Source organism: Calliphora vicina, chromosome 1 (genome assembly GCF_958450345.1).
Source record: "Calliphora vicina chromosome 1, idCalVici1.1, whole genome shotgun sequence".
NCBI lineage: Eukaryota > Metazoa > Arthropoda > Insecta > Diptera > Calliphoridae > Calliphora > Calliphora vicina.
The window spans coordinates 48,869,403-48,896,631 of NC_088780.1; the positions used below are offsets into that span (position 1 = coordinate 48,869,403).

At 28.7% G+C, this 27,229-nt stretch overlaps 1 protein-coding gene across 1 annotated transcript in view; it reads right to left on the reverse strand.

Moving 5' to 3' along the window:
• Glut4EF (Glucose transporter 4 enhancer factor) overlaps positions 1-27,229 on the reverse strand; it is a 559,114-nt gene that overhangs the window by 192,546 nt on the left and 339,339 nt on the right. The window contains 1 exon segment of the mRNA XM_065511682.1: positions 14,767-14,945. Within this exon segment, the coding sequence (XP_065367754.1) occupies positions 14,767-14,945 (179 nt within the window).

The window sequence follows — 27,229 nt, forward strand, 5'->3', positions numbered from 1 at the left end:
TATTGCAATACCTGTTAAAAAGTATTTAGAATAAAGGGATTGGGAAATTTTGCCTTACATGCTTTATAGTGCAGACCTTGCCCCTTCCGACTACCATCTGTTTTGATCGATGCAGAACGCTCTCTCTGGGATACGCTTCACTTCAGAACAGAGTATCCGATATTGGCTTGATTCGTTCTTGGCCTTAACAGATGAGCAGTTCTTTTGGCTAAAATGTTTTATTTAAACTAATAAAACATTTTATACATTTTTGAAAAGAAAATACAAATTCCCTTACAATGATGTGTAATTTGATTAACTTATCGTTTTATTTGATAATAATTAATGTTGTCAAACTTAACCTCCCTGCTTAAAATGGATATTTCTTATTAGCATTTTAACTGGCCTGTTCTAAACGAAATATCCACCAGATCCTTTCCCTTAAACACTTGTAAATCGGTTCATCTTAAAAAAGGTAAATTTTGGCTTTCTGTAGCAGCTTCTGTATTTAAACATAACTTATTTTTCTGCTCTTATACTTTTTCAAATTTTATACTGTTTTAAATTACTCTAAACCAGTTATGCGTTATTTCCAAATTTTTTTACAGTTTTGACCCCGGAAGTATGGACTAATTATCATTTAAATACTTCATTTCTGTATCTTGAATAGCCTTAATATTTATTTTCAAACTAAATTTTTAGCAAAATTCATTTCGTTTTACCTTGAGTTTAATATGTAAAAACAAATTTAATGTTTTTATTTGTAAATTTCTATTACATGTAATACTATTCTGTTGTTTTTAAAAATATTTCATTTCTATTTTTCTTTTTTTAATTAAACGAGAAAATTTTCCGTTTTGCTTTGAAATTTTATTTAATGTTTTTTTTTATTTTTTGTTATTTTCGTTGTGAGTAAATATTTTTTAGATTTATAGTTTAAACTATTCGTGCATATCCGTGAATAATATATACAACGAGATTTATACAATATAATGAGAAACAAAAAAATACCTTTATATGTAGTATTTGTTAAATAAAAATAAAACGGTTTGAATATTTTTAGTTACAAAAAAATATTTATTTGGTACTTTATTACATACAATAGGTTAAAAATTTTTGATTTTAATTGAAAATTTTAATTAAATTTAGGTTTGTTTATTTTTAAATATTTAGCTGAAATATTGATTAACAATTGATAAGCAAATTAACAAATATAAGACTTTACTGAGTCCTTTGCTACTTTTATTTGGGTCCAGTGATGGGCTATCACAGCCACCAGAAGTCCAATACAATCGACTATACTCTGTACGCAACCAGAATCAGAGGAAAACTCTTTAAATTTATCGAAATGTAAACAAATTGGAGATACGAAAATGCTTTTCATATAATATTACAATGTAATTACTACTGTTTGTGCCGACCACACTTCTTTACCACTGCTCCAATCGCTACAAAACCTCAATAAAAAATAAATGATAAGCCTTCAAAATATTGTTAACAAATATAATTGTTTATTAAACATATCAAATATAATGCATTGCTTTGCTTTTGTTTAATTTCGAAACTTTGGGGAATTTTTTTTTTTTGAAATTTTGTTTTCTAATTGCCGCGGAATTTCCATTTAAAACGGAATTATAGGAATTTCTTTAAAAAAAGTTTAAAAAAAAACCATTAATAATTTCTGGGGGATTCCCCTTTAGTCATAACAAAAATCTGGTTTTACTCCTTCATTTTAATTTAGAGGAAATAAAAACCTCCCTTTAAATAAATTTCATTTTAACTAACAAATAACAATTAACGAATAACAATAATAATAACTTTAAAATAAATAATACTGCTGCTTGTTTCTATCTGTAAACCTGCTTACAAATAAATATTTGTTTACAATTTCAATAGTTAATAACAAAAATAGCAACAACAATTGTGACAATAACAGCGAAAATCGTAAAATAAATTACGTTTGTGGTTTTTTACGTCACCGGTTTTTATTATTATTGTTGTTGGTTTTTTACATTTTATTTTACTTGTAAACATTATGTTGTTGTTATTGTTGTTGCTGCTAAGTTTTCTTTCGTATTTATTCGTATTGGTATTTTCTGCTTCTTCTTAATAACGATTGTAAGTTGTTGTTTTTATTATATTTTACTGTTTTTGTTGCGTCTTTAATTATAAGTTGACTTTTTCTCTCTATTTGCTTTCATTGCATGACAATAAAAAGAAAAAAATAAAACAAAACAAAAAAAACAAGAGTGGGTATGCCAGAGTTGCTCAAACTGTTAGGAAGAATAGTTGACTATTGACTGAGGCATTTGAAAGCCAAAAATATTGGTTTAAAAATAAACTGAAGAGATATTTGCAGACAAGTTTGGTTCAATTTAATTGGAGTAAAAATTTTAGCGTCCATATTGATCTGTAGTTCAGACATGATAAATTAAGATTATGAAATAGTTCTGAACTAAATTCAAAAGAGTACTTTTTAAGAGTTAAATGAAGTTTTCATTAAATTTCGACTGAGTTTCTAATCATGAGACGAGACAATTTTATAAATTAAAATAATGTTAAATCGGCAGATATTTTCAACTTGATAAAATGTTTTTATGATTTAGATTAGATATTTTCAGATATTTATATATAGGGAATCCGATTTCAATTGACTTCGAGTGACTAACGTCCTTTTTTTCCATATCAAACTAATGCTTCTGTTTGTCTAATTTTGTGACAAAAAAGAGTCATATGTCCCCTTTTACAATGCAGAAATTGAAAGGTAGACATTTGTCTCATTCTCTTTAGAACTTGCCTAAACCTTTTACAATCGCGAAATTAATAGACAGACAGAAATTTGTCGTTTCCTTTTTTCGTTCTGTTTCGCTGTTGATGCGAATGAATATTTGCATTGTCAAATGCAGTTAAACATTGATGTGAGAAAAATGATATGAAGCTACAACATCAAAATTGCGAAAAGTGGAAAAGAGAAATTAAAAATGTGTAGTACAGATGGTCGTGTACTACACACTCTGCCGTTTTAACCCTTCACCCACAAACTTCGTCATGTCTGCCATTCAACTATGTGGGAAGTTTTGCTTTACTTCTTTAATTTGAAAAAAGTGCCGCTTAAGAACACTGATTGCTCATCCAAGCTTATGGCGAATGTATTCCATCGTTAACAATTGCGAGAGATGGTTTGTTTGGTTCAGAAGTGGTGATTTTGACACGGAAGACAAAGATCGGTCTGGTCGAAAACCACAAAAGTTTGAAGACTAAGAATTGGAGGCATTATTTCATGAAGACTGCTGTCAAACTAAACAAGAATTTCCAAACTCATTGGCTGATACTCAATCAGCAATTTCAAAACATTTGCAAGCTGCAGGATTCATCAAAAAACAGGGAAATTGGATAGCAGGAAGAATTGAAGCTGAGAGACCTTGAAAGACGATTTTGTATGTCGGAAGTGATGCTTGAACGCTATAAAAGAAAATCATTTTTGCACCGAATCATTACTTGCGAAGAAAAGTGGATACATTACGATAACCCGAAGCGTAAGAGATCATATATGAAGCCCGACCAACCAGCAGAATCGAAACCAAAGCCAAATATCCATATCCGCTAAGGTAATTCTATGTATTTGATAAGAGCAAAAGGGTCCTATCTATTATGAGCTGCTGAAATCTAACCAGAACATCACAGGGAACCTATACCGAATGCAATTGATTCGTTTGAAGCGAGCATTGGCGCCCAGAATATGCGGCCAGACTTGAAGCCGTAATATTCCATCATGACAACGCTCGGCCACATGTTGCGATACCTGTTAAAAAATATTCAGAATGCAGTGGTTGGTATGTTTTGCCTCACACGCCAATCCAGACCTTCCCCATTCCGACTAATATTTGTTGTAATCGATGCAGAACGCTCTCTCTGGGATACTCTTCACTTTGGAAAAGAGTATCTGAATTTGGCTTGATGCGTTCTTGGGATCAAAAGGGTCATATCTATTAAGAGCTGCTGAAGTCTGACCAGACCATCACAGGGAACCGGTACCGAACGCAACTGATTCGTTTGATGCGATCAAAAACGCCCAGAATATGCTGCCAGTCATAAAACCGTAATATTCCATAATAACAACACTCGGCCACATGTTGGAATACCTGTTAACAACTATTTATACAGCACAACCATGACTAAAAAATCCGCGGGAGTTCTTTCCCTTTTCCCATTTCTAACATTGAATTTGAATAGGAAAAATGGAGAAAGGGAAAAAATCCCATGATTGGGCTGATAAAGAAGCGGTTGGGAAGTTTCACCTTACCCGCCTATAGTCCAGACCTTGCCCATTCCGATTACTATTTTTTGCGATGGAAGCAGAACGCTCCCTCTGGAAAACACTTGACTTTGGAAAAGAGTATCCGAAAACACTTGACTTTGGAAAAGAGTATCCGAATTTGGCTTGATTCGTTCTTGGCCTCAAAAGATGAGCAGTTCTTTTGGCTTGGAATCCATATGTTGCCAGAAAGTTGGCAATTTGTATTTGTATTTTGTTTTTTTTTTTTAATTTTCAAAATCGGTATTCAAATGTGTCTTTGGATTGGAATTTAATAAACTTGTTTAAGATTATTTGAAAAAAAAGTTTCAGAACCTATGCTTAAATCCATGTTTGTTGTTGTAGTTGCAGCAGTCAGTCGTCGTCGTCATTGCAGCATTTGGAAATAAGGAAAAAAAGTGATTGCATGTGCAAAAATTAAAAAAAAAAACTACATACCGGCATTTATTTTTTATAGAAAGTATTTATTTATTTATTTAGTTTTTGTTTTATTGTAGTTAGATACTAAATGTTTGTTGTTGTTGTTGGATGTGTAACGTGTAGTTGAATATTATTGGCAAATAGAAAACAATTTTTTTTTTGTTGTTGTTTAACTACTAGTAAGTAGCGTTGGTTGGTTGTTGGTGGTGGTTGGTGGTTGTTGTTGTTTTTAAATGATTACTAAAACAAATACAATAACAACAACATCATGTGTTTAAACAATTACTCTAATGCCTGTTACATGATGGCATGACTGTGTTTTAGACGTTGCAAATGCAACTTGCAACAAACAAACTAAACAAAAAAGCAGATGTATTACTTGACTTGCAGGCAGGCGGTTGGCAAGTAGTAGTAGTAGTACAACATGTAGTAACATTAAAGCTATAACAAATTAACACTGATGTAATGACAAACTATGAGAATTTTAGTTTTTTAATAAAAAAATTATGTTTTTTTTTTTTGCAAAAAAATAAATTATAAATACAAATGTTGTCTTTATAATTTAATAAAAAATTTATAAAAAAAAAATCTAGTTTAAAATGTTTTTAATTTTTTTTTCTTTATTTTTGCTAACATTGCTGTTAATGTCAGTTTTTTTAAAAAAAAGTTGTTACATTTCCTGTTTTAGTTGAAATAAAACAATTTTTTTTTATATATAAAATGTTATAAATGTTTAACAATTTATTTTATTTTTTTTCAACAGATTTTCTTAAGCTTGAGCTTGTTTAATTTAGATTTGTCGCAAGTCATTACCGGATTTTTTTTTTGTTTAATACATAAATCTAGTTTTTCATACATAAATAAATATTCTGTATTCTAACTTTCGCCTGTTTCTTCGTTGCAATAGCAGCGACATGTATTCAATTATTAATTAACAAGTTGTTATGAGGTCAACTAGTTTATTTGTAATAATTTTTTTTTTTGTATTATTCGCTTTTATTTGTATTGCTTTTAAATGCGTACTATGTACCCTGAAGTCAAGCAAGTTGTCAATGTATCCCTCCCTTATATACAGTAAACGATACTAATATCTGACTCCAATTCATATATTTTTGGTCATTCGTCACGTATGTGTTCTTTGTAGTGCAAAAAAAGTCAATTGCTTACTTTATACATCCCAGGTAATCTAGCGTGAAGTCAATTGTCACTTAAGTGTTTCTAAGTAATCTAGAGTGTAGCCACTTTAAAATTTTATTTTGTACAGAACTTTAAAAAGTAGTTATTTTACCCACCAGAAGTAATATATTGAATTGCTGTGGGAGGAAGGTTTGTTTACAAGCAATCCGTTATTGGACTGTCTAAGAGATATGTTTTTAACTGACTATTTAATGTCAATTAACACTCATACATGTTAAAATAACTAGTTAAGTAGCTGATTAAGTAACCAGTTAGGTAGCTAGTAAGGTAACAGACTCTATGTAACCGGTATGTGAATCCAATGCGTGTCTCATTGTAATCCAAAAGGGTCAATTGACCCCCAGCTTAGGACATGCGTTGTCACCCTAAATGATAGGTAAAATCATTAGTTCGGGACAGTCTACTAGAACAGCTGGGTAATAAAAAGAGAAAAAAGATTAAAATACATTTATAATAATGCATAGATTGAGGGTATAGAAAAGTATGTACAAAACATGGAAACGTTTCATACATTTAAATGGAAAAAAAATATTTTATTAAGTAACATTAGGCGCCAATTACATCAGACCTTTTTAATTTGTAATAAAAATAATTTACAAACATGTGCAGTTCAACATATTTCTGGGATGTTATGCTTATTTGCGATAAGACAGGCAGCAGCCTGTCATAAATAAGTCAAAGATTATGATTTTAAATTATAAAATATAAACAAAAAATTTAATTTTTTTTTTATACAAACTTCTCAATATGATGTCTTAATTTAATATTCGCCTTAAAGGTTCATTAGTCATTACTTTGACTTCACTAACAATTAAACTAGTTACAGGTAAGCACTTGAATAACACATTCATCGTAATGACACATTCATCGTAATCAAAAAATATTTTTTAGCGAAAACTTTTGAATGCTCACCGACAACGCTTAATAATTTTCACTTCACAGTTTAAGTAAAAATCTAAGTTTATGTAAACTTTGTTTCCTTAAACTTTACTTAAACTTAGTTTAATTAAGTAATTTACTAAGATAAAACAAATGTTAATGTAACAAAGAATAATTACAAATTAATTACAAAACCTTTATTTCTATTTTCAAAATAATATTTATTTATTTATTTATTTATCTCTCACCCTATTGCAACATTTTGTTTCCCCCAAAAACATCTAAACATATTGTACAAAATTTATATGATAAATAAATATTTTATTTATTTATTTAGTTGTGTTACACTTAAGAAAAAACTACATATTGTGTAAATTATTTTTCTGTTTTTTTTTCATTTTGTAAAATAAAAATAAATTTAATACAAATTTTTGTTTCAAAATATTACAACTGTTAAAACGTGTGCCATATTTTTCCTTATTTTTTTCTTTCATCTCTCTGCTGGTTTTCAAAAATAACAAAAATATTTATTTTTATTTACAATATATTCTTTTTTTATTAATATTATTTGTAATAATGTAATGTTTTTATGTATAGTTGTCAGCTATATAGAGATGAAGATGGAAAATATGTAAGTACAAGAATATAAAATGAAAAATTATTTCTTTTTATTAATTTTAAAACGCAAAATTTGTAAAAACGTCGTAAAGTTTTAATAGTGTAATTGTGAAAAGAAGAAAAAAAAAATAATAACAATTTCTATTCATTACCCAAACAAGGGATGGGTAAATTATTCTAAAAAAAGTACTTTTTTTTGATACTTTATCTTAATGGAATATAATGAAGTGTGTAAAAGTCATAGCATTTTTAATTCTTGAGATTTTAAGAAGACTTAATAACCTTTCAATTGTTTCCTAAAACATTAAAATCAAACATCAGCTTAAGGAGTTATGATGACCTAAATTGAACAATTTAGAGAAAATTTCATTTTCATTATGACTGTTAAATCACTTTAATAAAATATTAAGAATGTAATAAGTAAAGCCCACTTTTGTTTAGCTTTTAACATATAGTACCATTTCAAAAATCCCCTATATCCCATGTCTGCCAACACACTGTGTGTGTGCGTGTAAATACGTCAGTACATAGTGTGCATTATTTATCTTAATATGAAATGACACAAAATTACAAACAATACTTAACTTCCGCATTGCATAAAAAAGCAAAAACAAAAACAATTTTATTTATTTATACTTATTTTTTTTGTTGTAAATAACAATAAGAAGAAGAGCATAGCTAAAGAAGAATGTAACAAAAAGAAAAAAATATCAAAGATCTATTTGAAAGATAATTTTTAGATTTTTATAATTTTTGTCATAAGAAATTTGAAATTTTATACATATATTTTGCTTATTTTCCAAGATTTTGTTATTGTTTTCAGTTTATTTGTTTATGTAAGTAGTCAAAACAAATAAATAGTTTAAAACGATCCGTATAGAGATAGAATAAATTTGTGTTTTTAAGAAATTTATGGAGCTGGAATCATAATAAGTAGACAAATTTAGTTTTTTTCAACATAGGAGTCCTTTTAGTTTTTAATGCCAATTAAGGATGGCAAAAATAGCTATAAACGTACTTGTTTGTTGTTCTATACAAGCATGTCCATTCATGTCCTTTCTTTAATCTTCTTTTCTTTAATTTTTTTTGTCATATTGAGAATAAGAGAATACTACAAATGCAAGAATCCAATTATAACAGTATTTTGTGGTATAATTGTAGTTTCTACAACAAAAATTTAAATATAACAGTATTTTCTACAGAAAATGCCCAGTATAACAGTTTTTCCTATTGAAACTTTGCAGTATAACAGTTTTTTTTTAAAGAAAATTTAGTGTATAAAAGTATTTTCAACAGAAAATTACCAGTATAACAGTTTTTCTAAAGAAAATTTCCAGTATAACAGTTATTTTTTTAATTTTTTATAGAACATTTTGTGTATTTTTTCCTTAGAAAATTTTGCGTATAACAGTATTTTCTGCAGAAAATGATCAGTATAACAGTTTTTTTTATTGAAACTTTAAAGTATAACAGTTACTTGGTGTGTATAACAGTTTTTTGTACAACATTTTGAGTATAACTGTATTTTTAATAGACAATAATGTGTATAAATATATTTTCCATTGGAAATGTTGTGTATAACATTATTTTCTAAAGAAAATGCCCAGTATAACAGTTTTTTCTATAGAACATTTTCAGTATAAAATTTTTTTATAGAACATTTTGTGTATGACAGTATTTTTTACAGAAAATTACCAGTATAACAGTTTTTTATAAAGAAAATATTCAGTATAACAGTTTTTTCTACAGAACGTTTTGTATATATAAGTATTTTATATAAAAAATCTTGTATTTTCTGTGTATAGTTATATTTTCCTTAGAAAATGTTGTATATAACAGTATTTTCTACAGAAAGTGCCCAGTATAACAGTTTTTTCTATAGAACATTTTCAGTATAACATTTTTGTATAGAACATTTTGTGTATGACAGTATTTTTACAGAAAATATTCAGTATAACAGTTTCTTATAAAGAAAATATTCAGTATAACAGTTTTTTCTACAGAACGTTTTGTATATAACTGTATTTTATTTAAAAACTTGTATTTTCTGTGTATAGCTATATTTTCCATAGAAAATGTTCTAAATAACAGTATTTTTTTACAGAAATGCCCAGTATAACAGTTTTTTCTATAGAATATTTTCAGTATAACAGTTTTTTATAGAAAATTTAGTTTTTAACAGTATTTTCTATAGAAAATGCACAGTATAACAGTTTTTTTATACAACATTTTCAGTATAACAGTTTTTTTTAATGTCTAAAATAGTTTTTTTAGAACATTTTATGTATAAAAGTATGTTTAATAGAAAATCTTGTGTATAACTATATTTTCCATAGAAATAAATATAAATGTATTTTCTACAGAAAATGCGCAGTATAATAGCTTTTTTCAGTATAACAGTTTTTTTGAGTGTATATTAGTTTTTTTATAGAACATTTTGTGTATAACAGTATTTTCTACAGAAAATTACCAGTATAACAATTTTTTCTATATAAATTTGTTGTATATAAATTGTTGTGTATAGCAGTATTTTCTACAGAATATCCTAGTAAAACAGTGTTTTCTATAGAACATTTTCAGTAGACCAGTTTTTTATAGAAAATTTTGTGTGTAACATTTTTAATAGAATATCTTGTAAATAACTGTATTTTATAGAAACAAATCTTGTATTTTCTATTGAACATTTTGTGTGTAACAGTATTTTTCTATTATGAAAAATCTGTGTAACAATTGTCAGTTGTCTTAATACTTAATATAGGTCAAAGATTTAATTCTTGCAGTTAAGCAGGAAACTTAACTTAAAACCATGCTGAAGATTCTAATTTATTTATCTTCCCAATAACCCTTGACATTATCGAAGAATAAAACTTTTATTTACAATTAGATGCTCAATAATTTTACTGTTTTTGTTTTTATAATGGCCTATTAAAATGAAATAAAAATTATATGTTGTATGAAAAAACTAATAAAAATAACTACATTTTGCCAGCTAAATTAATATTCAATTACAGCCATAAAAAACAAACAAAACTACATGAATAAATATATTTAAAAAAAACTATATGCAATTGATAGTATGGAATAATAATAAAAAACAACAGTAAGAAAAAAAAATATAAAATTATTAAATTATTTCATAGACGTCGCGACGCTACTTAATGCGCCATAGTTAAATGAAAGCAAAGTATGTAGTTTATAAGTGAATGATGATGATAAGCAATTTTTATATAATTTTTATATTTTATTTTATTTCCATTTAACCGCTTACATTGAAATTCAAAGAAATTCAAATGAAACAGAAAAAAAAAACAAAATTGATTACAATACAAAGCGGAAAAAATGACTGGATCATGAAGCGTTTTAAAGAACCACAACAAATGCCGGCCACGTTCTTAATTGATAATCAAATCAAGCGCAAAAATAACGCACAAAAATAAAGAAATCAAACAAATTATAAAACTCAACAATTTACACTGTTTTCTATTCATATTCATAAGCTCAGCAAAAAGTGTGTGCCAAGTTGTCAAAACAGCGGCTTAAAAGCACTTTCAAACATAGACGCACTTCAAAATAACTAAACGGGTGTGGCCCGGCTGTTATTTTCATTTTCTCAATGACATCAAATTTTATAGTTTCATGGGGAGAGGGCAACATTAATAATCGTATATATGTATGTATGTAAGCTTGAATGCTTACTCACTCTCTTAATTGATCGTAAATAACAAATTTGTCTATTAATTTACACTTTCCATTTGGGAGTTGCTGTTTAATTGCTCAATAAAATGTTGATCTTCAAACTTTAAATCGATGGGAAATTAATAAAAAATAAAATAAATTTTAAAGGAAATTTAATAACCCCATAGAAAATAATATTATTACAAAATAATCTCATACAATATATGAGCACTTTAGATTGCAAGCAACAACAAAGAAAATTTATATTAATTGTAATAATTTCAATGACTGGAGAAAGAATTTTCGGGGTTCACTACCACCCCCTTCTCAACATTTTTCAGTGTCGTATAAACATAAATGTCACTCTAAACATCATCTATTTAACTCACCGGTTTAGAAGTTATTCCTATTTATTATTCTATACAAAATATTGTTATACATTTGATATCCTATAGTGTTATACACAAGATTTCCTACAGAAAATACTGTTATAAACAAGATTTTCTATTAAAAATACTGTTATACTGAACATTTTCTAATAAAAATATTGTTATACAGACATTTTTTATAGAAAATACTGCTATAAATAAGATGTTCCTTAGAAAATAATGTTATATACAAGATTTTCTATAGATAAAACTGTTATACACAAGATTTTCTATACAAAATACTGTTATACTCAAGATGTGCAATAAAGAAAACTGTTATACACAAGATTTTCTATAGAAAATAATGTTATAGTGAATATTGTCTATAAGAATACTGTTAAACATCTTTTTTATAGAAGATACTGTTATACTCAAGATTTTCTATAGTGAAAATTGTTATACTTTAGAGAGAAAACTGTTATACGCAAGATTTTCTATAGAAAATAATGTTATACGCAAGATTTTCTATAGAAAATACTGTTATACAAAAGATTTTCTATAGAAAATAATGTTATAGTGAATATTGTCTATAGAAATACTGTTATACATCTGATTTTCTATAGAGAAAACTGTAATAAACCAAATTTTCTATATAAAATACAGTTCACAAGATTTTCTATAGAATATAATTTTATACACAGCAAATACACACACATTTTTATAATACTGTTATACACAGAATTTTCTATAGAAAAAGCTGTTACCCTAAAGATTTGTTTAAAATTGTCTATAGAAATACTGTTATACGCAATATGTTCTGAAGAAAATAGTGTTATATACAAGATTTGCTATAAAAAATACTGTTATACAAAATATGTTCTATAGAGAATACTGTTATACTGAAAATTTTCTATATAAATTATTGTAATATTCTGTTATACACCAGATTTTCTACAGAAAATACTGTTATACTGAAAATTTTCTATAGAAATACTGTTATCCACCAAATAATGTATCAAATTAAACACTGTTGTAACAAGGTACTTTTGAATATGAATTTGGATTAAAAGCAATACTATCATATTAAGTTTTTTACCATATTTTAGGTAACTTTGACTTATATACAGGTCTGATTTATTTTCAAGGCAAATAATAGAAACCAACACTAATCTGAGGCCATATTAGATACAATTACAAAGAAACATTAGAAAAATGAATGGAAAGCAAAATTAACTAAAAATGCTAAAAATAGGGAATTATTTCAGTGTGAAGCGTAGAAGTTATAGTCCTCAATAATAAACTGTAAATTCAGGAGGATTACAAAAAAATTAAAAATTCAGCTTAAAGCTCATGATCCTTAGTCTCAATGTTTTTAACAATTTTAATGAGCTAAATAAACAAAATATGATGAAAATATTGAAGTATATCACACAAGAAATGTGACTGTTGTTAGTTACCTTTAAAAGTCAACAAGTCTTGCCATTTTCAGGAGCAAAATGAACAAAAGAATCATAAAATATTTAAAAAATTTTATGAAACGAATCAAAAAGAATATTGAACTAATTCTGCAAAGTTTTAGCTTATTTGGTGAGCTTTTATTTCGAATAAATCAAATTGTTGTAAGAAACTAAATAAACTAAAGAAGCTTTAAATATTTAACTAATTCTTTAAGGAGTGTAACCAATTTTGTTGGCCTTTAAACCTTAATATGGTATTGCATTTACAGGAAATGTAAATTATTATGGTGAACTTTGACCTTTAATATATCTTGCGAATTAGTACAAAGAAATATTAAAATAATGTTACGAAATTGCATTAACGATTTGAATTTAACGGTCAGTAACGGCTACTTTCATTATGTTTATAAACATTTAAAGTGCTGGAAACTTGTAGTTATCAACAATGTTATTAACATTGTTTATAAGTATCATAACAATAACTGTTAAATCAGCTAACATTGAAGTAGCTAAAAGCTCTAGAAATAGATTGTTCATGAAACTACTAGAAGATGACACTGTGTATACAAATGGTAACAACAAGTTGCAAATAGTTAGTTTAACATAGGCGCTGCAGCGCTGTTAAAATTAACATCAACTGTATTACCAGTGTATTAAAGAGTGTGATTAAAGAGTGTGACTACTTTAATTATAGTATAAATTAAAATAAATAATGAGTTGTTTCAAATTTTAAACCACTGATCGCTTTTATTTGCAATTAAAAAATACGGTTTATTTAAAGGAAATAAACCACCGTTTTAAAAGGTAAAACCATAACAATATATACTTTAATATTTCGATGTACTGTGATCAGCTTGATGGGCGAACATTTTGCTACATTTACAGGTAGTAAAAACGATTTTGATGATCTTTGACCTTCATTATTTCCAGCACTTTTATGAAGCGATTTTTATGAACTTTTATCGAAGGACATTGTGAGGAGAGAAACAAATTAAGGGAAGTTATAAAATTTCGGATAAGGAATATGTAAGTAAGTCACACCTACTATTTGAAATATCATATAAACTTTTAATTAATTTTGTGTCTTAAGCTTACAGGTCGTAAACGGACAAAGCTTAATGCCAGTTGCATAAATCAAGGCGACATTGTAATGTCTCGCCCATTAAGATGTCAAAGAAATGTTGAAAAAGTTGTTTTCTACATTGTTTTATAAAAACCAGAAAAACCGATTTAAACTAATAAAAAATATTAAACAATTTATCATTTAGCTGCGTTAACGACTTTGCAAATATGTATGTAACTAGACTACAATGTTATTTTTTCAACCATATTTCTATTATAATTATAAATTCTATAAAGTGCTAAGTACATAGAAATAATAAAGTAATAGATAGATACGTTAAATAGTTGTATTCTATAAACATTGGAATATTTTTATGCTGTCTGTGTGTAACTAACTAACGATTACATGTCACTTTCAACATTACACTTTCAGCTGTAATGTAATAATAAATATTTACGAATATATATACACATGAATATTTAGATTCTGATACGTTTGGTCTGGCTATTTAAATATATTTATTTATTTATATTTTTTTTTGCTTTATTGTCGTTAGAAGTATTAGTTAACCATAGATAAGATAACTATTTTGCGACGTAATTTTTTGTTTAAATATTTTTCATTTTCATAAATTACATTTATTTTTATTTATTTACTTAGATTGTTTTGTTATTGTAAGATTTAATATTAAGTATTTTTACTATTTTATTTGCTTAAATAATTTGCATATTATTCGCATAAATTATGTAAAATTGTAGTTTTTTTTTATTGAAAATAAAGATTTTTATAACTTACTTGTGTTGTGGCGTTGTTGATAATGGCACCTCAATACTGTGTGATGGTTTACGCCTGTCTCCACCCATGTCGGCTAAACGTGCAAAATCTGTATCTCGATCCTGATCGGCTAAACGTGCTGAGCGTCGCGATTCTAGCAGACGCACTTCTTCTAAACGTTTTTTCAATTCAATGGGTTCCTAGAAAAGAAATTGAAAGAATACAGGAATTAGTAACTAAGATTTGAAATAAACTTTTGAGATAAAAAAAAAATAGTAAAGAATTATAATGATATCTAGGTATCATTAAAATGAATTCTCGACAACTTCCCCTTAAAGGTTATGACCTGTAATCTCAATATTTTGAAATGTATTGAAGAGCTAAATGAACTAAAGATGATAAACAAAATATTGATCTATTGCTGCCAGAAGTGTAAAGGTTATGACCTTTAATCTCTATATTTTGAAATATATTGAAGAGCTAAATGAACCAAGGATTATAAATAAAAATATTGATCTATTGCAGCCAGAAGATTAACTGATTATGGTGACCTTTATACGTTCAATAACTCGAGTCATTGTAAGGAGAATTGTCAAATTTTTAACTATTTTTGTGACATTTTGAATTTCATATATCCAGCCATTGCATGAAATAAATCGAATTATAGAATATTGAACTAATTTTGTAAAAAGTGTAGCCTAAGTTGGTGACCTTAGACTTTCAATATTCCGAGCTACCATCTAAAATTTAGATTCTAAATTAATACAAAGTATGACAAATATAAAAAAATAGTTTAGCAAAGAGAAGCTAATTCTGGTAAAGTTCCAGAAAAGAATTACTTTTGCAAAACTGTAGTAGCATTCGGTGACCTTTGGCCTTTAATATCTCTAACAATTGTGATCTTAAAGAGGAAAAGATACTGAACTTCTTCTGAAAGAAGTGTAGCTGATTTTGTTTACTTTTGATCGTCAATATATTTAAATTATATAAGGATCTAAATTAAACTAAAGTAGTAGAGATCAAAAGACTGAACAACATCTGCAGGAAGTGTAGCTGATCTTGGTTGCTTGGCTCTCAATTTATTAAATCCTTGTAAAGATCTTAATGGAATAAAAAAGCGAAACATATTGAACCACTTCTAAAAGAAATGTAGGCTTTTTATGGTGACCTTTGGCCTTCAGTAAGCAAAGCTATCGTGAAATGCTAAATGAAGAAATGACAGAAATAAAATTTCAAATGTTTAGCAATTATAGCTGATTTTGGCAGATGTTGATTCTCAATATAACATAATAATAATTCATAATAACAAGCAATTGCAAGTTGCTAATTAAATTGAAGAAACAATAAATATTTCTACGAAATTGACCTTCAGTTTTACAGAAAAATATTAAAATACTTCTGCAAGAAGTTTAGTTTTTTTTATTGATATTTAATATTCTACAAGAAGTGTTTCTATTGATCGTTGATTTTTTTGAGTGACCCTTGATCTTCAGATTCAGTAGACTCCTAAAAGTGTTGCCAATCACATGGCATTTTCAAGATTTTTTAAACTTAAAAAAGCAATTTATGTATTTTTTCTTTATTAATGCACATTTTAATTAATAGTCGATTATCAAGAAGCCGTCTCCTTCTTGAATTGTCTATTGAAGGTACAACAAAAACAAATATATAGTGATGAAGAGATGTAAGAAATCTGAAACCTTGAATTTGAACATTTCAAATCAAACCGAAACTGAATAAAGATAAGAAAAACTCTAAAATAAAAAAAAAAAATATTTCACTAGATCCCAATGCCACCAAATGCCGAACTCTTCATGTTATTGTATTCGTAATATTTAAAGTACAAACATGTTTCCTGTCAATGAAAACACACAAATATGGTAAATTCTCTTTGTGCCCATCACTGATTTAGAGATTCGATTAACAATATACCTGAACTTGTTTTATGCAGAAAATATTAAAGAGTTTACGAAAAGAACCATAAGGACCCTAAAATCATGGTTACAAATTTAAGACTTTATTTTTAGAAACCTGTTTTTTAATTTGTAAGACAGACAAGTTTCGAAAATTTGTTAATTTTTGAGATGATCAACTTTGAAACTCTGTTGCTTCCTTGGGATTTTAAATTGAAATATCTACAATTAGTATTATGAAAGCTTAGCTGTTTCTATATTTATATAGTCAAAGATCAATACGATCGTGCAAAATGGCTAGAAGTTGTATATTTGAGACCATTAGCACTTTTCAAACTGCCGAACTTAGGGCATTTTATAATTTAAAGAAAAAATATATCTTTATTAAATATTTTATTAACACATAATTTCTGCGGATCAAATCATCTTAATAGGGAAATTTGAAACTGTGTTTTTCTTTAATAAGTATTAGAAATATGCGAATATTTTATCACATTTGACACTATATAAAATGCTGTAAATTTAGAAAGTTTTCAAAATTTGTTTACGTCAGAGATGGCTTAAATATTCCTCATTTATATACGCAATTTCAGGCCGATCGTACTAACAGTTTGGAAGTTGTATATTTACGAAAATTTACATATTTTTGTAGGGCTCATGTTAGCGTTTTCTCATGTTAGAGCAAGAATATATTTTTTATTTAAATATTTTATTAAGAAACAATTTCTTCTTTCTTTAGAAAATTGTTTCATGTTTGAGATGGTCAAGTTTAATACATTGTAGAGCTTTTTGGGTTTAAACTTTAAATCTCTTTTAACAATAGTTTGAAATTTTAATTCTTTTTCCTTTTATATAAAAAGTTTCAGACCAATCGGGCCAAACGTTCAAAAGTTGTATATTTTCAAACATTAGTCGTTTTTATAGGGCGCACTGTAGGTCCACTTTTGTGCCATTTCACGTGTAAGAGATAAAAAGCCTTTTAAATCGAAACTTTGATTTAAAAATCAATTTAAATTGGCCAGTTTCGAAATTTTTTTTATGTTTGCCCACTTTGATATATTATTTAGCTTTTTGGATATTATCTTAGCTAAATTTGAACCAATATCAGTGAATATTAGCACTAAAAAGTTTTTGGGGCAAAATATTGGAATTTTTTTTACAAGGTTTAAGTTAGAAAATTGTATTAGTTGTAAAAGTTACTGAAAAAACAAGACATTATATAAAAATAAAACATTTTTTAACATGTTAAGACTTTACATTTATATTAAAACTAGTTGATCGCCCAGGCTTCGTCCGGTAGCATTTACTACTGTTAGTTCTTCAGGTTTCTACAACCCACGCACACTACCCTGTTCTTATTTATTTGCAAATAAAATATATAAATTTGTACTGCATACTTTAGGGAGCTCTTTTTATTAGTTGACTGGACTCACAAAAAAAGAATTTCCGAGTTATACCCGGAATTTTTGAATTTTTTTCTTTACAAATCATCTACTGATAATTTCGAATTGAATAAAAAAAAATCAGCCAAATCGCTCCAGCCGTTCTCACGTGATGACATTACATACATGGACCATTTCATTTTTATATATATAGATTCAAATAAAATATATTGTAAACCCTCCACAATTGTTTATTGTTAGCGGTCGATTTACTATTTATAGCACAACTTAAAGGTCAAACTCCCACCTACTAAACAAAACAAAAACTTAGTATCAAAATTTCAATCCAATCAAAAGTTATGGCTTTTTGAACGCCTTCTCGTAAAATGGCCCACAGTGCGCCTCACTCTAGCTCTATTTTTGTTCTTTTAGGTTTTATGCAACAGTATTTTCCAATTTATAGTGGTTCATCATTCCGTTTGAAATTTCTACGACCCCGAAAGTGTATATATTCAGGAACATTATAGATAGCGGAGTCGATATAGCCATGTCCGTCTATCCGTCTTTATGTTGAAATCAACTTTACGATGTTCCCTATTGACTTAGATACACGATTCATACATTAATATATCCACTATAGTGCCGGTTCGGCTGCTATTTAAAATCGGGGAAATCGGTCCACAAATGGCTGAGCTATAAGCACAAAACCACGACTACCTCGATTTTGACCAATTATACTATTGGACTATTGACTTAGTAATCATTAATATAAACACTATGTATAGTTAATGATAGACATTTCAAAGACCTTTCCAAAGATGTATATAAAGCCATAGTAATTCGGACCTACATTGGGTCAAAATCGGGAAAAATATCTTACTACCCCAGATTTTTTTTTCCCAAAAAAATTTGTTTAACCAAAAAAATATTTTCAATCTTTATTTTAAACTATACTTTGGTGAAGAATATATAAGATTTTGGCACAGCCGACTATAGCTCTCTTATTTAGTAAATTTTATTTAGTTTTTGCAATGTTAAATCAAAACTTATTTCAAATTCAGTTTCCCAACACTCAAACATTTTCTTATAAGAATATTTTGAAATTTTTATTTATTCACCTGTTGGTTTTGTTAAAGGGTTGGAATTTATGAATTCATAACCCTTTGTATTTTCAATATTGATTTGTTTTTTGGACACAAAACACTTGTCTAATTTATTTTGTTTAATTTTTGAGGCGTTTTTTTTCTTCAAAATTTATATAAATTATTTTTATTTTCAATATTTTTCATAGATTTTTAAAAACACTTTCACACATACATATATTTTTTGAAATTTATATAAATGATTTTGGTATAAGATTTTATTTAGCTTTTTAAAGAAAATTTATTTCTTTTTTCTTTAATTTCTTTTGAAAAAAATTTGTAGGCACAAATTATTATTTTTTGTTTAAGCTTTCTTTTGTTTTGTTTTAACAGTTAATTTATTTGTGTATTTAAATTAATTACTTCTTCAACGATTTCTTTATTTTTTTGTTGTATTTTATTTTGTTGTTGTTGTTGTTTTCATTTTGTAGGCCATAAAAGTGGCACAGTTTAACGACACTGATTCATTTAAATTTTCAATATTTTTTTTTGTATTTTTTTTGAAACGTTTAAAGATCTTTTTTCTTTGTTACTGGCCTGGTGATGTATTAAATTCTTTTATTTTGTGATTTTTCTTGAAATTGATTTTCTTAAATTCTTTTGCTTTTTTATTTCTTGAATTAAACAATTTTTTCTTTTGTATTTTTTTTCTTGTGTTTTCATTAAGAAAATGGCCCGCTGCTACCTAGACAGAGATTTTTTTTATTAACTGCTGGTTTTCAAAATACCACGTCGCACACAAAAAAATTTTATAACAATTTGAAATGTTTAAATTTCATCTATAAAATTTTTTTTCACTCACTCACACACACTCGCACGCAAGCACATAGATAGATACACTCATGAAAAAGTAATAATAATAATGAAAAAAAAAGTAAAGAAATTTACATTTGTTGAATGTGCGTTAATTGAGTACAAAACACCGGCCGGTAGTCATGGCCCAAAGAAAACATTTTCGAAAAGAAATTTTTTAAACTTTCAGTTAAAATTTTTGTAGTTTTATTAAAACACAAATTGTTGTGATTTTAGTTTAAATTTTTCTTTAACACTTCCGTTCTGAGTTGCAGTCAATTTTCAACTAATTTATCAAATATGTAGCTGCAAAAGTTAAATTGCAAATACTTTCAAAGTTGATATTTTTTTCTGCTTTACAATATAATATTGTTGTTGTTGTTGTTTTGCTTTGTTTTTGCTATAAAAACAATAACAAAGAATATCGTTTTTTTTTCACTTCGTCAATGTCGTCATATATCCCAGTATCCAAGCAAAATCGTTTGCTTTTAATTTTTGTTTTTTTTATTGTGGTGATGACGAGATTTTAGGTTTTTTTACACCGCCACCTTTTATAAACAATATTGATGCATAAATTATTTCTTGTTTTTTTTATTTCACTTCCTTACATCCATTTAAAATCTAAAAAGATTTTTTTTTTTTGTTATTCCAATTTATTTTTACACAAAATTTTTTTTTTACACACATAAATCATGTAAAATAAAATATTTCTCAATTATGTTGGTATTATTTTTTGTGTTAAATAATTTAGCTATTTTCTTAATAACTTTTCGTATGCACCCGGGTCTTTTTTTTGTATTATTTATTTATTTTTTTGATTTGGGTTTTTGTTTTGAGTTTTGTCACTTTTCAAATAATATGATGATGTCTACGGTTCGCGCGCGCATTCAAGAATGATTCTTTGAAATTCACATAAACGAGTCACTAGCTGTAGTTAGTAGAACACAATACAACAACTCAATTTACAACAAAAACACACAGAAGACAATTGGTACTAGAACGTCGTAGACACGTCGTGGTTGCTGTCGTCGTAGTCGTGTTGTCAGAGTCCGTTAGTACGTTTTGTATTTGTATGCCCCTGCATAATGAGTTGTATGTACTCTGCTCTTAGCTGTAAAAGAGTGTACAACGGGCAAATGTATCTAACAAATACAACACAACACAACCAAAACTAATGTGTACTAAAAGATACGAGTAGTAGAGCAGTGTCAAAAGTACTACATACTAGAGTACCAACCAAGCAATCAACCCGTCAAGTCAGCCAGTTTTGTTTTCATTTATTTATTTATTTGTTTGCTTCTTCTTTTGTATTGTGATTGTTGTTTTTGCTTTTTGATTTTTTTCGCAGTATGTTGTTGTATGGTTAACGTTTGCCTGATATCTGGCTGCGTTTTGAATTGTTGTTGTAGTTTATGGTGGTTTTTTGTGTTATTTTAGCTGCAAATGGTTTTTAGTCGCTCACTGTATATTCATTTCTTATATTGAGAGGCACTCACTCTTTGGCTCAAATCTCCATAATTCGTTATGTTTTGGTCCTCTCTGTTTATTAAACTCTTTGTTTACATTCTCTTTAAGAGTATTTTAGTAAAAAAAATAAAACAGGGATGAAGTGTTACGTGTTTTGGTACTTTTATAAAAGTACTTTTTCTTATTGTTTTGATTTTGAAAGGTTTTTATAGTTAGAAAATCAATTGGAATAATTTTAAATACATAAACTTATTCTTAAATGGGACTCTCTAAGATTATCTTAATTCAATGGAAATTCTCCTTGCATAAAACATTTTACTTTTACAATTTAAAAGTAGGGCAAGCTGCCCAGTATGGGATCACATATGGATACGGTCATTCTTGTAAATTCCAAAATCTTTCCAATGTTTAAGGATTAGGATTGGCTAGAAGAGGAGCCTTGATGACAGACGACGAAATAGACTTCCTCTATGGAATTCCGCTGTCAACCTGCAAGGAACTGATACATAACGCATATTACGAACTTGCCCAAGCAAGATAGGGTAATGAATCCACCTGTGCTACCTCAAAGATGATATGGCCGGCGTTGGACTGTAAACGCACGTCGTATCTACTTCGGTTACAACGAGTGCGACTGAGCAACATGGTGGCAATGAGCACCGGGCATTGCACTGCCGGTACCCATGCTGCAAGACTTGGGTTACCTTACCACGACTTCTGTAGAAGTTGTCAAAATGAGTAACTGCATGGCACTGGCAGTTCTGGCCTGGCACCGTTCAACTACGTGCCAGGCACTTAGGTGAACGATGCCTGAGTACCCTCTCCAGATTATCTGTGAAGGATCTAAGGAGTATAGACACCTTTATTAGGGAAAGCGGATGGTTGATAAGACCAGACTTGCAAATTATACCTCTTAGGGACCCAGCAACCATCCCATGATGGTTTGCGTTATTCGAATTCTTTTAATTCTCGACCCCTCTCCTCCTTCTTTAATCTTTTATATACACTCTATTCTCGAAATTTCACTATAACTTAATCTATAGATTTCCCTTTACTTTAATTTCTATTTCGCTTTTCCTTCTTTCTGTTTTAATTTTTCTTCTTCAGGTATCACAAAGGGAACGATTATTGGACCCAAGTGAGCTGTACGAGACGAAGGTTTTGGAATGCTGCATGAATACCATACCATGCCTACCGTCAATCTTGTACATAACAAAACCTTCCCTAGGTTTAAGGATTGGCTGAAGGAGTCATGTCAGAAATTGGTAGCACTCTAAAGTCGGCAACACTAACAATATCCTTTAGGGAAACCCAAGCCTAACGAAAACAAAAGTAATTCGGAATCTGAACAGATTAACACTCAGAAGACTAGTTGTTGTTGTAGCAGTTCCGCTGTTGTTGGAAGTTGTTCCCTGGGGAAAAAACTTCCGGTTGATACAGCTGTTGCTGAGTTTGAGAATCTTTGACCGATTGAGAATCGGGTCGTTCCAGAGCGTATATCCAATTGTCGTGGGAACGGAGAAGAGTTATCGAGTGCACTAGAAGGGCCTCAGAGTCCATTGCAATGAACTCAGTCTCACCTATAATCCATGTAAATTGAACGCAGACTGTAAATGAGATTGTCATTGATAATCAGGACGAAACCAACCAGAACTCTTAACAAATTTGTTCAGATTCATTTTAGTTTGGCATTTTTTAGACAGTCCAGACAATGAAAGAGATTTCTAGTGGGAGAGTCGCATAGAATGTGTTGTACCGATTCTTCCCCCTCTTCCACAAAACAACTTATGCAGTAAATCTTACATGGTGAAATCTGTTCGAGTTCTTATCGGGGTTCTTTCTTATGATAGAAAGGGCCAGACATTTTAGATACTTATTTACTGGTAATTGTGGATTACAAGAGTATCTTTGAGTGTCCATTCGCGGTTAATTGTTAGAGATACTCATCTACTGATACTCATCTATTGGTAATTGTGTATTACAGAAGTTCAATATCTTTGATCAAATTCGTTACTGCAACCAAAGTTGTAAAATCGCTCTAAGAGTCACAATTTCATTCTTACGACCTTGTGTTCCGGATTCCATATTAACTCGGCATGATAATGTTAAATCTGGCATTCGAAAAGACATTTCGACCTTATTACTTTGGAATTGAGGGTCTTGATTGCTGCAAGGCTGTCCTTAATGGTCGACTCCTCGAGAATAAACTCTTAACCTCTATAGCCGAGTCAGTACCTGCCACATTTTAGACGTCACTGAGGACTGAGATCACATTATCTCAAAGGATAACTTTGAATGAGACCTTACTATCCATGTTACTTTGTATAATATCAGCCCTCTATTAGCTGATGTCACCGTCTTTGAAAAGTCCGTGAAGACTGAGATCGTATTAACTCGAAGTCTAACTTGGGTTGGGTATCCATACAATTCCTGTTCCTGATGACAAGATCAGCCCACAGACTCTTTAACAGTTCATTCATATGGGAAAACTAATATTCAGAGGAATATGGTGGCTTGTTTATGTGTTTCTATTTAGCTAGTCTCTGCTTAAATTAAATCTGGACAATAGAGTCAGGTTAACGTGTCTCTTGATCTTCAACTTACAAAATTGCTACTGTAAATACCTATTAGAGATATCTTCAAAGAGGTGTCTCTGTATATCCGAACTCTTTCCAGTTGTTGCGAATTTATCAACAATAACCCTGGATGCCTTCGTGTCCCGAAATACATATTATTTTAACTGTGTGATGTCTAATTTGGGACTGAGCATGGATGCAATCGAGAAGACATTTCAACCTTAATACGTTGGAATAGATGCAAGGCTGTGTTCTAAATGCCAATAGTCGGTTCGAGATTAAAATCTCCATTCTTTTTCACAGTCGCGTGGACGCGTAAATTTCCGTTAGTCAGGGAATTTACAAAAACTAAAATGTTCAATGCCGATTGAGCTCTTGATTTGCCGTATGCGCATTTGGAGAATATAAAAAGCTGCATGGAAATTTTGAGCTACGATGCGGACATAAATTAAAGTCTTCTAACTTTGTTGCGATAAGATGCTTAATTTTAACGCTATATACATAATATAAATGATATCAAAAAGTCCTTTGTGTCCGTAGATCTAAAAAAAACATCAGTTAGCCCTTAACTCTATATGTGAAATGATTGAAAATTTAAAGTGAGTGGGTTTTCCGCTACATTATAGATATCGACCAAAAACCTTTTGAGTTTTTTCGAAAAAAGGGGGCAGTAAAGGGCAAAATTTTTTCACAGCATATAATTTAGTTCTGTCACATACCCAATAAGCATTTTTACTGGAATTCAAGCCTTGAATTATAGTCAAGCAATTGAATTGCAGTTGTATTACACTTTATTTCAAGAGCATTCTCCATTAAATAGGAAACATAAATTCAAACAATTAGGGAATTCACACGGTAGTCATAAAGTCGTATGCCATAATACAATAAGACAAAAAAGATACGTATTTTTATACGTAAACAAAATTAAAAAAAATGTTTAAAATTTTTAAAAAAGTTTTTTTTTTTAATTTTTAAAATTGTTTGTGGTGAAAAAAAAAATTCGGTTAAAAAATAATTTTCCTGATTTTGACCCAGTGTAGGTCCGAATTACTATGGCGTTATATGCTCCTTCCAAGAGTTTTTCCCTTTCGTCTTAGATTTATACTGTTTAGTTACGACAAAACAATGAACAGCATAAAATGTCTTATTATTTTAGGACTTTGAAGCACAACAACAATTTTTTAAAACTATTGTAAAACTTTAGTACTTTACGACAATATGACTTGATAGCACACCATGTGTATACCCCAAATAGGTTTTTTGTTTGAAAAATATTAAATTTCTTTAAGTTTAAAACATAATTACATTTGCATTCAAGTCAAATTCCAACAAAATGTTCAAGTACTTGAATTTTTAATGCTTATTGGCATACATGTATCAATCTAACTTGTTTTAATCCAAATATTCTTTAAACTATGACATTTTCTATTTATTATTAGTTGAAATCGATTAATATTTGAAAACGTTACAAATAATGACAGCTTTTGCAGCCAAATCTGAGATTTTTTTAGATAATATGCCTAAAATAAATGTCCTCCTTTGTTAGTTTTGCCAGAAGTTTGATACGTATTAATAAACAGAATATTTATCTTTCAATCGAGTAAAATTTATTCTTTATTGAAACATTTTTTTCAACCATTTTCTGAATAAAACAAATTCTAACTACTATTTTAGATTCATCAACAACAAACAAGAAAAAGTACTTTTTCATATTGTACTTTAGTACCATTTCAAACATACTCTCTCCCGGTCTCTCTGTTATTCATTTAAATAAAATAGTATCTGAGAGTTTGTTTTCATTTTGATTATAGGGTTTGAACACAAAAAAAAAAAACATCTGTATACAGATGGACTGATGGTATGCACATTAAAGGAGGAGGTGATTGTGTTTTCTTTTCACACTCACACATACACTACGCTTCCTCCACCAACTATGGCAACAAAACCAAGTGGTTTTTCCAACTAAAGGCTGACTGACTGGCAGGCCTCCGGATTTGTTTACATCTCTCTGACTTTGCTAAAAAAACAACACATAGATACTCTCGCATACAAACACACACAGACAAAACAAAATGAGGCTAAATTAGCACTCACTTGGCCTTGTACTTGTTTCATAATCGCACTCATTTTAAAAAAGTGCTTTACAAAAACAAAAACTAGATGTTGAAAACAAAAAAAAATAATAAATTAGAAAACGAAAAATCCAACTGCAAAGAAAACATTAGCCAGCAAGTGCGCTGTACTATTTAACTCAAACTGCAGAAATAAGATTGAAAAACTCAAATGAAAACTTTAGATTTTTTTTAAGAGTGTGAGTAAGATTTTATTTAAAATTTTCTTAAAAAATTCAAACAAAACTAAATTATGTTAAGTTGTTTTAATTAAATTTATTAAATTATAATAATTTCTGGATTTCTAAATATATAAATGGGTTATAAATTGTGTTTAATAAAAACTTAAGAGCATAATTTGAGTTTTTTCGTTTAACTCTTGAGTTAAAGAGCTTTCTTAAAGCTCATGAAAAGTGAAATTAAGTTGCTTTGTTTTTGTTTTCTTGTTACACAAACAAAAACACTCTCTAACACATTAATCTCTGTGTATTTTTTTCCGTGAAGCTCTCGTTTATTTACATTTAGATATTTTTTATTTCTCTGTTATTGTTACTCATTTTGTAAGCTTGTAAGTTTTTGTATCTTTTAGTACGTTTGCGGAAAACTTTTTAGATTTATGTGTGTATGTATCTTTTAGATGTAAATGTGTATGTATCTGTAAATTTTGTAAATATGTATCTGTAAGTATATTTTGTGTATTATTTATTTATATTTTTTCCAGTTATTTATTTACTAACTCTAGTTTGATGTTATTGTTTTTTAATATTGTAGCTGTTGTTTTTGTAGTTGTTGCTGTTGCTGCTGCTGTTGTTTAATATACCGGCATGTTTACGGTAATTAATATTTATACACTGCAATTTGTTTTCACTGCTATTCACAACTTCCCACGTTTGCTATGTTTTTCTTCTTTTTTTTTTGGTTTTTGCTTTACAAAATAAAAAGAAAATTCATATTTTTCTTTTTTTTATTATAATAATTTTCAAAATTTTTACACATGCGTGCGTTTTTTTTATGTGATATACAGTGGTGGTCAAAACATATGCAACTAGCAACAGAATTTTGCAAAAGTTGCAACGTAATAGTATGGGGTTTGTTTTTCTG